This window comes from Zootoca vivipara, chromosome 14 (genome assembly GCF_963506605.1).
Source record: "Zootoca vivipara chromosome 14, rZooViv1.1, whole genome shotgun sequence".
NCBI classification, from domain to species: domain Eukaryota; kingdom Metazoa; phylum Chordata; class Lepidosauria; order Squamata; family Lacertidae; genus Zootoca; species Zootoca vivipara.
This window is the reverse complement of record NC_083289.1, coordinates 5,966,248-5,980,199: the sequence shown is the minus strand read 5'-3', so window position 1 is coordinate 5,980,199 and position 13,952 is coordinate 5,966,248. Positions and strand designations below refer to the sequence as shown.

The window sequence follows — 13,952 nt, the reverse complement described above, 5'->3', positions numbered from 1 at the left end:
CACCAGAAAGTATTCAAAAAATTGTTGCTTAAATGCAGTGGGCTGCAAGTGCTTGATACCTCAACAGTAAATGCTGCAAGTTTGGAAACAGATGCAAAGGGATTGTTAAAGATTGTGCCCCACGAAGGTAAGGGGCATTACCCCTTCTCCCCTGCCCCTGTGATTTGAACTAGGGAGGGGAAATCCCATTGGTGCCAATGGGAGCTTTCTTCTTCATGCAAACAGCAGGTGCAGGGACCCCCAATCTAGATCAGGACCACTGTGTGGACAGATAGTTAAATCCCTCACCCCACCCAAGTTCTGATCCATGTTGGGTTCTGTGAGCCTGCAATTTATACATTAAATAATCACTCCCCACTTTGCTAATTACATCATCTAGTTGGGCCTCTGACCTAAAAGGAAATGAGCTAAAGTTGAATATGTTTATACAACACCCCACCTGATCCAGACATCAAGGCATTAAAGGGGCAAAGTTCATAGACTTTCATTTAAGGGCATCAGTTTCATAACTGTAGCACAGCAAAGGCATTTGTGGCTGTGGCTTGGCACCCACCATGATCGGGGGTGGGGGTGGGGAGAAAGAAAAGACCCTTATGCAAGCTTATTTACATGAAGCTTCCAATGTACTGTTGAGCAGTAATTCATGCTTCATTTGCAAAGGGAGTCTCAATGCTGAGCAATCCACCCACCCAAACAGCCCCAGCCAAGTTAACTCCACAAAGACTGCAAGATCCAACCTAACTGTCCTGCATGCCTATAGGGGACATGGAACCCAAAGCTCTGCTGATGGATTCTCAGAAATAGGCCCCACTGATTTCAAGGGATCCAATTCCAAACTCCATAGAGCTTTCCAGCTGCCAATCCAGAGATTCCTCCTGTAAGCTTCAAATCCAGAGCTGGATCAGAAGAGACAGCAGCGGTAGCTCCTGGGACCTGTTTTATTTTGTGTACTACAAAAAGGGAGACCCCAGGACTCCTACACAGCATGTAGGGAAGGGTGCAGGAGATAGGGTCAGTGTGGCAAGAATTTTAGAAAGAAGAGACCAGGCTACACATTTATGTGCACAGAACTGCAGCTTTATGAAACAGATATATTTCACACAAACATGTCAAGGTTTGCTTTTTTTAATGCACCGGTTCTGTAGGATCAGAATTGCAAAGGAGATGTTTTCACAATTTCTGCCTCTGGGGAACCTTTAACTGATCAATCCATCTGCTGAGGAACAGCTACATCTTGGACGTGGAGCCTGGAACATTCTATATACAGTACCTAGTTCACAAATGGCCAGCCAGGCGTCACCATCAGAATCTAAGCTTCAAGAGGCATCAGTCCAATTGACATGAGGAGCTCTTAAAACATCCAATACAGCTGCCATAAGAAACTGCCTTGCACCGGGGCAGGACACCAGTATCCATCTAGCCCAGTCCTGTTCATATGACTCGTAGCAGCTCTCTGGGCTTTTCCCAAGTCTACAATCAATTTTTCTTATTTTTACTGGGGATGGTGGGGACTGAACTCAGGAACATCTGCAAACATCAGTTCAACTACAGCAGAAACATGTCCACGGTTAACATTCTAATTGTCTAGTTCAATGATGGCCAAACTTGGCCCTCCAGCTGTTTTGGGACTACAATTCCCATCCTCCCTCACCACTGGTCCTGTTAGCTAGGGATGATGGGAGCTGTACAGCTGGAGGGCCAAGTTTGGCCATCACTGGTCTAGTTCAAAATCCACCAATTAGCTCCCAAAGTAGTCCAGGACTGCTGAAAACACAATTTGTAAGTCACTGTTGTAAAGCTAATATTACAACACCTCTGGGCCTAACTACACATTTTGCTAACTGTCTCCTGTTAGGGCAGGGATTGGGATCACAGTGCACAGAGAAATGAGAGGTTTATACCTCCCCTCCCCAGGCTTAGAAATATTCCCATTGATTCCAACAGGATTTTTCTCTAAGCCTTGTAGCTGCACAGTTGGTCAGAGTTTTTTTTTTTAAGGGGTGGTGGTGATTAGGGAGGGAAGGGGATAAATCTCTCCTCACTCTGTGCTGTGATTTGTAATTTGCTGTGACAGTAATTTGGAGGGAGATATGCAGTTCAAAAGCACATCAAAGTGCAAGTAGATAAATAGGTACCGCTCCAGCGGGAAGGTAAACGGCGTCTCCGTGCACTGCTCTGGTTCGCCAGAAGCGGCTTAGTCATGCTGGCCACATGACACGGAAGCTGTACGCTGACTCCCTCGGCCAATAATGCGAGATGAGCACGCAACCCCAGAGTCGTCCGCAACTGGACCTAACGGTCAGGGGTCCCTTTACCTTTTTTATGCCTGCAATTAATTAATGAAAAACAAGAGCCAGAGCTTTACAGTATGCATTAAATATAATGTGGAGCTGAACCCTTGGCATTGGAAGGCTGCAGACATTGTCCTGATGTGCCCAGAGTGTGGATTCCTTTTCCACTTCCTGCCCTTAACAGCTCTGTCAGGGAACCTCCTTGCATCCTTATTGGTAGTGCCGCCCTGTGGAACACCCTCCCTTCAGATGTCAAGATGATTAAAAACTACAGTGGTCCCTTGGTTCCTGAACTCAATCCGTTCTGGAAGTCTGTTTGAATTCCAAAATGTTCACAAACCAAAGCATGACTGCTAGTTTGCTGACTGGCCCCAGAAACAATGCCGACAGCCGAAATGGATATGCGGCTTCCAAAAAACGTTCGCAAACTGGAACACTTACTTCCGGGTTTGTGACGTTCGGGAGCCGATTTGTTTGGGAACCAAGCCATTTGGGAGCCAAGGTACCACTGTATATAACTTTTAGAAGACACCTGTAGGCATCTGTATCGAGAAGTTTTTAATGTTTGATGTTTTACTATGTTTTTATATGTGTTGTAAGCTGCTCAGAGTGACTGGGGAGTCCCAGCCGGATGGGCAGAGTACTGTATTATTATTATTATTATTATTATTATTATTATTATTATTATTATTAATTATCCCACCCCACAGGTAACTGCTAGCTTGCCAGATGATTTCACCCTGAAAGGGCACTGTGTTGGAAAAGAAAAGCAAGCACTTCACATTTTATTCTGCAATGGCAGATCTATTGCAGTGGATAAAAAACATGGACAGATCTGTTGCATCAGCAAATCAAAAGTAGTGCTGCGGTGCTCAGACTGCAGTGTTGGGGGCACCACTGTGCAGGATGCAACGACAGCACAAACACTTAGAGAAGACACAGCAGCCCAAAAGAGAATTGTTGGTTTCCAGTTTTAGGTTGGTTTAGGACAAGAGTGGGCCAGTGCACTTTTCAGGAGTGCAAAAAGGGAGGACCAGTGCCAACAATCTCATATGCTGCACAGAGACCAGATCTGCTTCAACCACATGATGTTACACCAGACCCATCAGCTCAAGCTTTCTTCAGCCATACAAAACTACTTTGGAAGACTTGACAGGTTGTGGGAAAAGATTACCAGCAGAGGCTGCTCTCCTAGGCAATGTAAATTGTCTTAGTTTTGGGGTGTTTTTCACAGTGGCAGACTGGGAGATGAATACATCTGGCCCCCTGGAGTATAATTCCTCAAGGCACCTCTCACCAATACAGAAACAGAATAAGCAGCCTACATTACAGGGGTCAGCAAACTTTTTCAGCAGGGGGCTGGTCCACTGTCCCTCAGACCTTGTGGGGAGCTGGACTATATTTTGAAAAAAATATATGAATGAATTCCTATGCCCCACAAATAACCCAGAGATGCATTTTTTAAAAAAGGACACATTCTACTCGTGTAAAAACACCAGGCAGGCCCCACAAATAACCCAGAGATGCATTTTTTTTAAAAAGGACACATTCTATTCATGTAAAAACATGCTGATTCCCGGACCGTCCGCGGGCCGGCTTTAGAAGTCGATTGGGCCGCATCCGGCCCCCGGGCCTTAGTTTGGGGACCCCTGAGTCAAACCATTGGCCCATTTATGCCAGCAGTGGCTATCCACTATGTTTTCTTATATAGGGCTCAGATTTGGACAGGTGCTCACCCTGTATCTACAGAAGCTGTTCAGTCTAAGTTCCTAAGGCATTTTTTTCTGTTCCATTCTGTGTTTCAAATGTTTCATTGCACTTGGAAGCTAATCTCCCCTCTGCTGAATTAAATATTTGGTGCAGGACATTTAATTATTGGCTTCAGCTAAATTTAAACCTCACCAGTCTACTACCCTTAGTATCACAAGATTGTCATGAGAGCACTTGGACTAAAATTGTCAACCAAAAGCTTTACTTTTCTGGTTTATCACCACAACAGTTATTAACATTGGGCTTCAGTAAAGCAAATAATTGAATTAGACAGCGCCTATAAGATATTGAGCGACAGAATAATTTTGCCATGATAAGGAAGTTTTGTCCATGGTATGATTATTTTCCACCTAGTCAGTTTGATACATTTGCATCCTATTTCCAAAATTAAACAATTCCAAAATACAGATCCGCTTTCATTTACACAAGATTAAATATACTGTCTTCAGCTGTACTTGAGGGCCAATTTCAAAAAAAAATCCACTGGAAAAACAGTTATGTCTATGTGGAGATGGCAGTATTGAATCAGTAGTTCATGTGCTTCTGGCTTCCACTTTTTATAAAGATTTGAGAAGTGCGGTTATTAGCCCTCTACTACTATCCATACCAGGTCGCCCAACCATTGCTACTGTGTCCTTTCTTCTAGCAGATAAAGGTAATCAGGTGACAGCAAAAACTGCAAAAAAATTAGCTGGGAAAATCAGAATAAAATCTATTATTTGATTATTGATGTAAACCTCCAGAATGTATTTTGTAAAGTTAGGTTTTTACCTCTATCTTCAGTACACTGTATTTTGTTTTATTTTATTTCTATGACTAGTGGCTGATGAAAATAAAGGTTCTTCTGATTCTATGTTTTTGGCCTATTTTTATTAATAATATGTAGGTACAGAATAATAAAAAGTGTATTCAGAAGTACAGATATTTGTCAGGCTCTCTAATATTTCAGTCAAGAGTCTTACCCAGCCCTAACTGGAGATGCCAGAGGCTGCTGAACCTGGAAACATTTTCCATGCAAAGCAGGCTCCATCACTGAGCTATCTATGAAGGGATGGTTGAGACTGACACAATCACAATAACAAATTTTGCAGTAGATTGTATCTAATCTTAATTTAGGAGCAAGGGAAATGAAAGAGAATGAGAGTGAGAGATTCAGATTTTCTACCTCAAGTGTCAAAATGTCTTGGGTCAACCTGGATTACCAGTTTAACCTGCAGCACAACATTTTTCTCTATCAGTCCTAGGGTTGAAATAAAATGCATTCAACGCTACCACCTGACCCCCCCCTGCCTACCTGTCAATAGCCCCAGAGCCAAAACAACTTTAAGCAATCACACCTGTGTGACCTGAACACGGCTTTGCCTCTATTTCAGAGGAGCTTGTTTAGTGGGGTTGTAAAATGGCGTTTCCGTGTGCTGCTCTGGTTCGCCAGAAGCGGCTTTGTCATGCTGGCCACATGACCTGGAAGCTGTACGCTGGCTCCCTTGGCCAATAATGCGAGATGAGCGTCGCAACCCCAGAGTCGGTCACGACTGGACCTAATGGTCAGGGGTCCCTTTACCTTTACCTAAAATCCCACAAACGCCAGTAAACAGTGTGCCCAGCGAGATCCAGCTTCTATTGGGACTTGAGGTGGACTGAGAAGCAGCCATGGATTCTGATCCAAGTGGAGGATGCAGCACAAGCATCTCACCCAGGACAGTATGGTAGCATCTTGTGCTTCATGGCTCAGACTAAGGAGCCCTCCATCCAGACAGGCTGATTATTTCGTAAATCAGTAACTTAAAACACAATGCATGTATCCAAGAAAGGATTTTAAAACTGCCTGGCCCTGAACAGATGTATCATCATCATCTTACCTCAAACAGGTAAAAGAGTACTTCTTTGTGTAGCACTGGGGTTTTCAACCAGTGTGCCATGGCAATCTGGGGTGCCTTGAATGGTGGTCAGGAGTGCCGCAGGCAACACTGGCCTCTGCCCCTCTTTCCTTCCCTCACTCCTCCTATGCCCTCTCACTTCTCTGCCTCCCAAAGGCTCACACAGCTGTTTGTTGCAGGCCTGGCTACAAGCTCCCCAGGTGAATAGTGCCTCTGGGGCCGGCCAGGGGGTACTGATTGCCAGGAGCAGAGGCAGCCTCAGAGTAAGCAAGCTAGTGGGCAAGGAAGCCCAGCCAGCCGGTCCTTGCTGTTGGAAATGAACAGACAAGTGGGAGGCTGGGTAGGCAGGCAGGTGCCGCACTGGCCTTTCTTGTGCTTGCTGTGTGCAATGCCTGCCTGGGAGCTGAGTTTCTGGTGAAGGGGAGCCTTTCTGCCATGAAGGCCCGGTGGCTCCAGCTACTGTCACTGCTGCCTCCCAAGGCAGCTCAGGGACGAGTCTCAGGGTATTTTCCCCCACAGGAGAGTTGCAGAAAGAATGTATGGTTACAGGTAGGTAGCCGTGTTGGTCTGGATCGAAGTAAAATAAAAAAAATTCCTTCAGTAGCACCTTAAAAGGTAAAGGTAAAGGGACCCCTGACCATTAGGTCCAGTCGTGACCGACTCTGGGGTTGCGCGCTCATCTCGCATTATTGGCCGAGGGAGCCGGCGTATAGCTTCCAGGTCATGTGGCCAGCATGACAAAGCCGCTTCTGGAACCAGAGCAGCACATGGAAACGCCGTTTACCTTCCCGCTGTAGCGGTTCCTATTTATCTACTTGCACTTTTACGTGCTTTCGAACTGCTAGGTTGGCAGGAGCTGGGACCAAGCAACGGGAGCTCACCCCGTTGCAGGGATTCGAACCGCCGACCTTCTGATCAGCAAGCCCTAGGCTCAGTGGTTTAACCACAGCGCCACCTGGGTCCCCTCAGTAGCACCTTAAAGACCAACTAAGTTTTTATTTTGGTATGAGCTTTCGTGTGCATGCACAAGTGTGCATGCACACGAAAGCTCATACCAAAATAAAAACTTAGTTGGTCTTTAAGGTGCTACTGAAGGAATTTTTTTTATTTTAGAAAGAATGTAGTTGGTCAAGGGAGCCGTGGACCCAAAAAGGTTGAAAACCTCTCGTGTAGTGCACAGTTGAACTACAGAACTCGTTCCCACAGGAGGTGGTGATGGCCACCAACTTGGATGGCTTTTAAAGAGAGTTGAATGAATTTGTAGAGGACAAGGCTACCAATGGCTACTATCCACTATGACTAGTTGCTGGGAATCGCAGGTGGGCAGAGTTTGGTTGCGCTCATGTGCAGCTTGCAGGCTTCCCATAGTGAGAACAGAATGCTGGACTAGATGGACCATTGGCCTGATCCAGCAGATGCATCTTTTTTTCTTATGTTCAGAGGCTATGGCTTCACAGAGACCCGTGAACCCCCACTAGCCTCTTGCATCACCTGGCCATGGCACCACCAAGTCAGAGGTGGGGGCATGTGACAGCTGGAGGTGTGGAAGCAACCACATGCCACGGTGGATAAGGGTTAATTACAGACTCAGCTATTAGACACCACCATTACAGGACTTTACGCTTTGAAATAGTAATCCAATAGAAGGCTCCACAAGTCAACTGTGCCAATCTGGTGCTCTCCAGATGTTTTGGACTAGCTAGCACAGCTATTTTCCCATCAACCACAGCATCATACAACCTGGGCTGGAGGTGATGGGAATCATGGTCAAAAACACCTGGAGGACACTAGATTGAAGATGCCTGTCTTTGATAAGCAAAAGAAATCTGATGGATCAACTCATAAGCAAGGAGGGATCAGAAAAAGGTCTACAAGTTTTCCCAATAAATGTGTTGTATTTTTTCTCTCTCTTTTTTCAGAAGACCATGTTCTCTCTGTCTTCAAGTGTTTAAAAAAGACAGAAGTTATCAGCCTACAGTACTATTTTCAAACCAGCCCTCCTGCAGACACCTATAAGTTAAGCTTGTCTGACAATCTAACCACCTGGAAGTTGTTTACTCTCAAAGCGAGTGACTGGCCGGGGGGGGGGGGGCTAAACCATCCTTGAAGGCTCAAGAAGAAGCACATGTGGGCATGGGTACAAAGCATTCACAATGGGTCACCTTGTTAGGAGAGAAGGTTCATGCAGGGCAGTATTCCCAAAACTTATAATAATTGCATACCCCTTTTGAGAGTTTAGTCTTACCCCTTCCCAGGCAAAAACATTTGGAGGGCATTTTTAATAATACTACGGTATTTTGTCCAGACTAGAGCAAATACTATACATGTGGTATTTAAAAATTAAAGTCTGCCCTATAACCTTTGAAAGCCTTTCACATACCCCTGAAGGTACGCCTACCACACTTTGGGAAACACTAGTGCAGGGCATCAGGTATGGTGTCAGAGCAGACTCCAAAAGCACTCCTAAGATGCATCACCACAGTCAAGCCTCAAGGTTAGGAAAAAGTCACCATTGATGGCTGCCCAAAGAAAACAAGAGAACAGCTTCCAGTCTCTTCAACAGATTAAACAGGCAGGCATGGTCAATTAGAGCAGCACAGAAAGCTCCAACTTTTCCCAGCATCCTGGTTTCCTACCAGGTGCCTCAGGGGATCCTATGAGCAAGGCACCAACACAAGAGTATCCTCTTCCCCCCCCCCCCACCCCTTGTTATTTGCCCCCAGCATCTGCCTCTATTTAGCCTGTGAAGAGGCAAGATGTCCACCGCCATTGATCCGTCTAATCTAATCCCCCAGTGTAGCCAGTGTTTTTGTCCCGGGTGAAGCTTCCAGAAGGGCACCATTGAAGCTCCCAGCCTGTGTCTATGCATGTGTGTGCAAATGCACATGGGGGTGCCAAACTGGGTCTTTGACCCATGTGAAATAAAGCCTAGCTTTGCCCCTGCATAAGGCCACAGAAGTCCCTAAGTTCCAAAACACACTGCCACCTCACCACTGCTGCCCAACAAATGAGGCCCAGGTGGCAGGCCTGACCGTTTCACAGAAGCCAGCAATGACAAGATGGTCATCAAACCCTAGTGATCTGCTGGCACAGTGGTCTTAGCTTGGCACCAGCCCACACACACTGTACTTGAGGGATGGGCTTTGGTAAGAAATGTGATGCTTAAGAGATATTGTTTGAAGCCTCAAAGACATTGTCGGGTGCATATTTCAGACCAGATGCACTGTGCAAAACAGGAGCCACACCCCAGAATCCACCACAAAGTATTGTTGGCTGCACCTCTTCACCCCTTAAAATCCAAGTCAAGCAACCGCTTGACTTCCTTGTTCAGTTGGGCCAGCCACAAGTGTTTGCTTCAGTTTTGAAATGGCAGACAGGCTTTAGTGGCTTCTTGGTCTCCCAGAAGTCTCAATGAGTCTGTGAGGTAGGTGTTTACTTTTCCTCATATGCCAGCAAAGGGTGGGAGGGAGGACCAAATTCCTGAATGAGCATATGGACAGACCAGCTTCTATGCCTTCACGTCATGCACCCTCCACCTCAGGCCAAGACAGTCCAGCTAACCTAGTAACTATGCCAACGCCCAGCATTCAAGAAAGGCATTCATTTGAGCCTTGAGGACACCAAGATACCTTCTTACATATGCAGGAATCCTGCCAGCTCCACCTCCAGGCTCTCTGATGTTTGCTTTCATGTGGTAAACAAGCAGCTCTCCAGGTAACCCATCCAACTAATGAATTGTGCTTCCTTCCTCCTTTCCACCCACCTTGTGCTATAAGGAGGAGAAGCTGCAAGCAAACCAGAGCCTCTTTAAAGGACAAAAATAGTGACAGTTGCCTCACCAAAAGCTGGGCCATCATCACCAACATGTGGCGTACCCCTGGCCTCCAAGTTCAGTACCTTTGAAGAGAAGAGATGGAGACTTCTACATGCTTAAGAAACTGGCACTGGTTCAGAGAAAGGAGAGGAAATAGAAAGGACAGCTCTGAAAAAGGCGCCATCATCCATTTCTAAAGGACAATGAAAAGGCAGGCAGAGGTATCCATTCCACTAGTGCATGGGGTAGGCAAACTAAGGCCCAGGGGCCAGATCTGGCCCAAACGCCTTCTGAATCTGGCCCGCGGACGGTCCGCGAATCAGTGTGTTTTTACATGAGTAGAATGTGTCCTTTTATTTAAAATGCATCTCTGGGTTATTTGTGGGGCCTGCCTGGTGTTTTTACATGAGCAGAATGTGTCCTTTTATTTAAAATGCATCTCTGGGTTATTTGTGGGGCATAGGAATTAATTCTTTTCTTTTCAAAATATAGTCTGCCCCCCCCCCCAAGGTCTGAGGGACAGTGGACTGCTGAAAAAGTTTGCTGACCTCTGCACTAGTGGGTGGTCATCAGAAACCCAGAAGTTGTTTGCCAACCTGTAGTCTGGGAATACCAACAGTTTAAAAAGCCTTGCAAATCAGCAGAACACCCAGAACAGAGTCAGACTGCAAAAACCAGAGAAAATTTGGGGACTTCCTTCCAGAAATATTGAGCAGAGGATGGAGAGAAGTAATGCAAGAGAACACCAAAGAGGAAGCCAAGAGCCAGGAGAGCATGTTCTCGAGCTCATGGGCCTGCCCAGGACTTTTTGATGCCAAGAAGTGAGAAATCCAAGGGGCACTTCTCCACCACCGCCCCTCAGAAACAATAGACGCAATCCTGCAGGACATTCTCCTGCACAAGCCCCGTTGAAATGAATCCGAGTTGCAGCACAATGGTGCAGGAGAACTTTCCATAGTATAGTGCAGCGTTTCTCAACCACTGTTCCGTGGCACACTAGTGTGCCGCGAGACGCTGGCTGGTGTGCCACGACGTGCGGCGATGAGAAGGGCGATTTGCATTGTCACGTGCCTGGCGGCCGCCAATACACAACACTGACCCGCCGGAAAGCAATATTTCTCCTCCTCTTTCCCAAAGCTCAGTGCAAACGAGCCTGGCGGCCGCCAATACACAACACTAACCCGCCGGAAAGCAATATTTGGCAAGTGTTTCTTACAGTCATAATTATAATATAGGACGGCACAGAGTTAAATTTTTTAACTTGTTTAATGGTGGTGTGCCTCGTGATTTTTTTCACGGAACAAGTGTGCCGTGGCCCAAAAAAGGTTGAGAAACACTGGTATAGTGCCCCACGGGACTGGATCTTATGCATCGCTCCCATTCTGAGACACTTACATATGGCCAAAATCCTCATGGTAGGCAGCAATGAAGCAGAAGCAACCCAAGAAAGCACAGCATGTGAACAAGGATCTCCTTTCTGGCAAGGATCCAGCAAGGCATTGAAGGAGGATGGCAGCAGAGGCGCACACATCTGCTGAATAAGTTGTAGCATGAGTAATTTGGGTGGTAAAGCTTCTCTCTGCTTCCTTCTCATGCCAGGCTAACCACCCCCCATGGAAATGCAGACCAGATGTTCCACAGCAGCCTCCCACACACTGCCACCCCTCCTCCTCCAGAAAAGAACAAAAGTAGCTCCAGCAACTCCTAGTCCAGTCTTCACAAACCAGGACACCAGGCTGCAGGGGGGGGGGCTGACCACAGCAAAATAAATCTGATTCCAAACCCTCCAAGTGTCCCAATTTTCCAGGGACGTTCCTGAATTAGAGAAGCCATTGGAGAAATACTGGAGAGTAAAGAGTTATCCAACCTATGAGCCATCTGAAGGTAATCCTGTATATGGAAGGTTGTTTTTAAAAAGATGTTTAATGTTTTATTATTAAAAAATTCCTTCCGGTAGCACCTTAGAGACCAATTAAGTTTGTCATTGGTATGAGCTTTCGTGTGCATGCACACTTATGTTTTTTATACTGTATATGTTGGAAGCTCCCCAGAGTGCTGGGGCAACCCAATAAGATGTGTGGGGTATAAATAGTAAAATTGTAAGGTAAAGGTAAAGGGACCCCTGACCAGTAGGTCCAGTCGTGACCGACTCTGGGGTTGCGGCGCTCATCTCGCATTATTGGCCGAGAGAGCCGGCGTACAGCTTCCAAGTCATGTGGCCATCATGACAAAGCTGCTTCTGGCGAACCAGAGCAGCACACGGAAACACCGTTTACCTTCCCGCTGTAGCGGTACCTATTTATCTACTTGCACTTTGACGTGCTTTCGAATTGCTAGGTTGGCAGGAGCTGGGACCGAGCAACGGGAGCTCACCCCGTCACAGGGATTCGAACCGCCGACCTTCTGATCGGCAAGATCAGAATAAGATGTGTGGGGTATAAATAGTAAAATTGTAAATAGTATCATTATAGAATGGGATGTCCCTATTTTCATTGGAGAAATTTTGGAGGGTATGTGATGGATCAAGTCACAAGGAAGAAAAGGTGTTGTTGGACTACAACTTGCATCAGCCCAGCCAGCACAGCAGTGCTAATTCCAACCCCAGCTACCAGGAACTGATGGGAGTTGCAGTGCAACAACTTCTGGAAGACACTAGGTGGGGGAGGCTGTCCTAGTTCAAGGTGGCCCTCCAGGTGCTGTTGGACTACAACTCCCATCAAGCTGAAGCCGTGGCCATGCTGGTAGAGGTGACGGGAGTTGGGAGTCTAGCACAGCCATCCTCATCCTCCCTCCAAGCTGGTCTCAAAACAAAGATCCACAGTGGTTTAGTGGACTAATCTACTAGTCCATTTGGAGGACTTTTGGAAAGCCAGAGCACAAGACCAAGGGGCTGCTTCCTAAGGTGGACACTGATTCTCAAGAGGCAAACACAGAATTGTAGAGTTGGAAGGGAACCCCAAGCATCATCTAGTCCAGGCATCCCCAAACTTTGGCCCTCCAAATGTTTTGGACTACAATTCCCATCTTCCCCAACCACTGGTCCTGTTAGCTAGGGATCATGGGAAATGTAGGCAAAAAACATCTGGAGGGGCGCAGTTTGGGGGTGCCTGATCTAGTCCAACTCCCTGCAATCTCAACAAGTGACCCTCCATCCAGTTTGAAACCATACAGAACCCTGCTTAGCTTGGCCCATGTGCTAGCAGTTTTACTACTGCACCACCGCAAAGGGGTAGCCAGCAGCTCCTTCGCCCGCTGCTGATTTTACACTGGCAGCTCCTCGCGAGAAGGGCCTGTCCAACCTTCACTCCGGCTCGCGGAGCTCTAAACAGCGCTATACAGTACACGCCAATGACGTTACAGACACAAGACTACACCGCGACACAAAAGCTTCCACGGGCCAGAATCCACGCCAACCAAGAGGGAGAGAAACAAATGTGCGCAAATCCGAGGAGGCTTATTCCTGAGTAACTAACTGCCCGAGTTTTTTTTTGGGGGGGGGGGGTTAATTGCAAAGTGCAAAAGACACAAGAATATATTCGGTGGGCGTGCGATGCCTATACTGTATTTCTCTGACTTTTTCTCTCCGCCCTGGCTACAAACAGAGCTTCCCCACTCTTGCAGAACCAAGCGAACTTCGCCGCCCGCGGCTTTCCGAGTTGGCCCCCAAACCGAGCGGCGAAGGCGGCAGGAGAGGCTTTGGTCCTCCGGGCACGAAGAGGCCGCGTGCGCTACGAGCCGAGCGCCCCTGGTACCCCGCGGCCGAGGCCCGCAGCCGTCGCTCTCGGGACGCCTCACTCACCATGATTCGCTGGCTGGCCGGCTGCGCTCCGGCTCCGGCTGTCTCGCTCACTGGCAGGCTGGGCTCAAGGCGCTCCGGCCCGAGCGCGGCGGTGGGGAGGCCGGCGGGGCGCCCGCGCCATCACACAGCCAGCCGCCGCCGCCGAGTCCTGAGGGAACTTTGGAGCCGGCGCGAGAGGAGCTGGGCGGTGCCTCCCCTCCGGGCTCCTCCCGCGGGCCCGCGAGCCGCGCCTCGTTTCCCATACAAGGCCGAACCGGCGCCGGCCCGCCCATCCTGCCCTGCACGCTTTTTCCTGAGGGGGAGAGCCCGGAGTGGAGCCAGGGCAGGCGGGCGGCTCCGCTGAGGGAGACGGCTACGCGCTCCGTGAGCGCTAGACAGGAGCCTACTGTCGAGTCCACGCA

General features: G+C 47.8%; 1 protein-coding gene across 1 annotated transcript in view; it reads right to left on the bottom strand.

Annotated features, from left to right (window-relative positions):
- The window catches only part of MYO1E (myosin IE), a 125,546-nt gene extending 111,817 nt beyond the window's left edge, over positions 1–13,729 (bottom strand). Inside the window, exon 1 of the mRNA XM_035132347.2 lies at positions 13,552–13,729. Within this exon, the coding sequence (XP_034988238.1) occupies positions 13,552–13,554 (3 nt within the window). The 5' untranslated portion in view covers positions 13,555–13,729. The remainder of the gene's footprint in view (positions 1–13,551) is intronic.
- Positions 13,730–13,952: the final 223 nt, after the last annotated feature.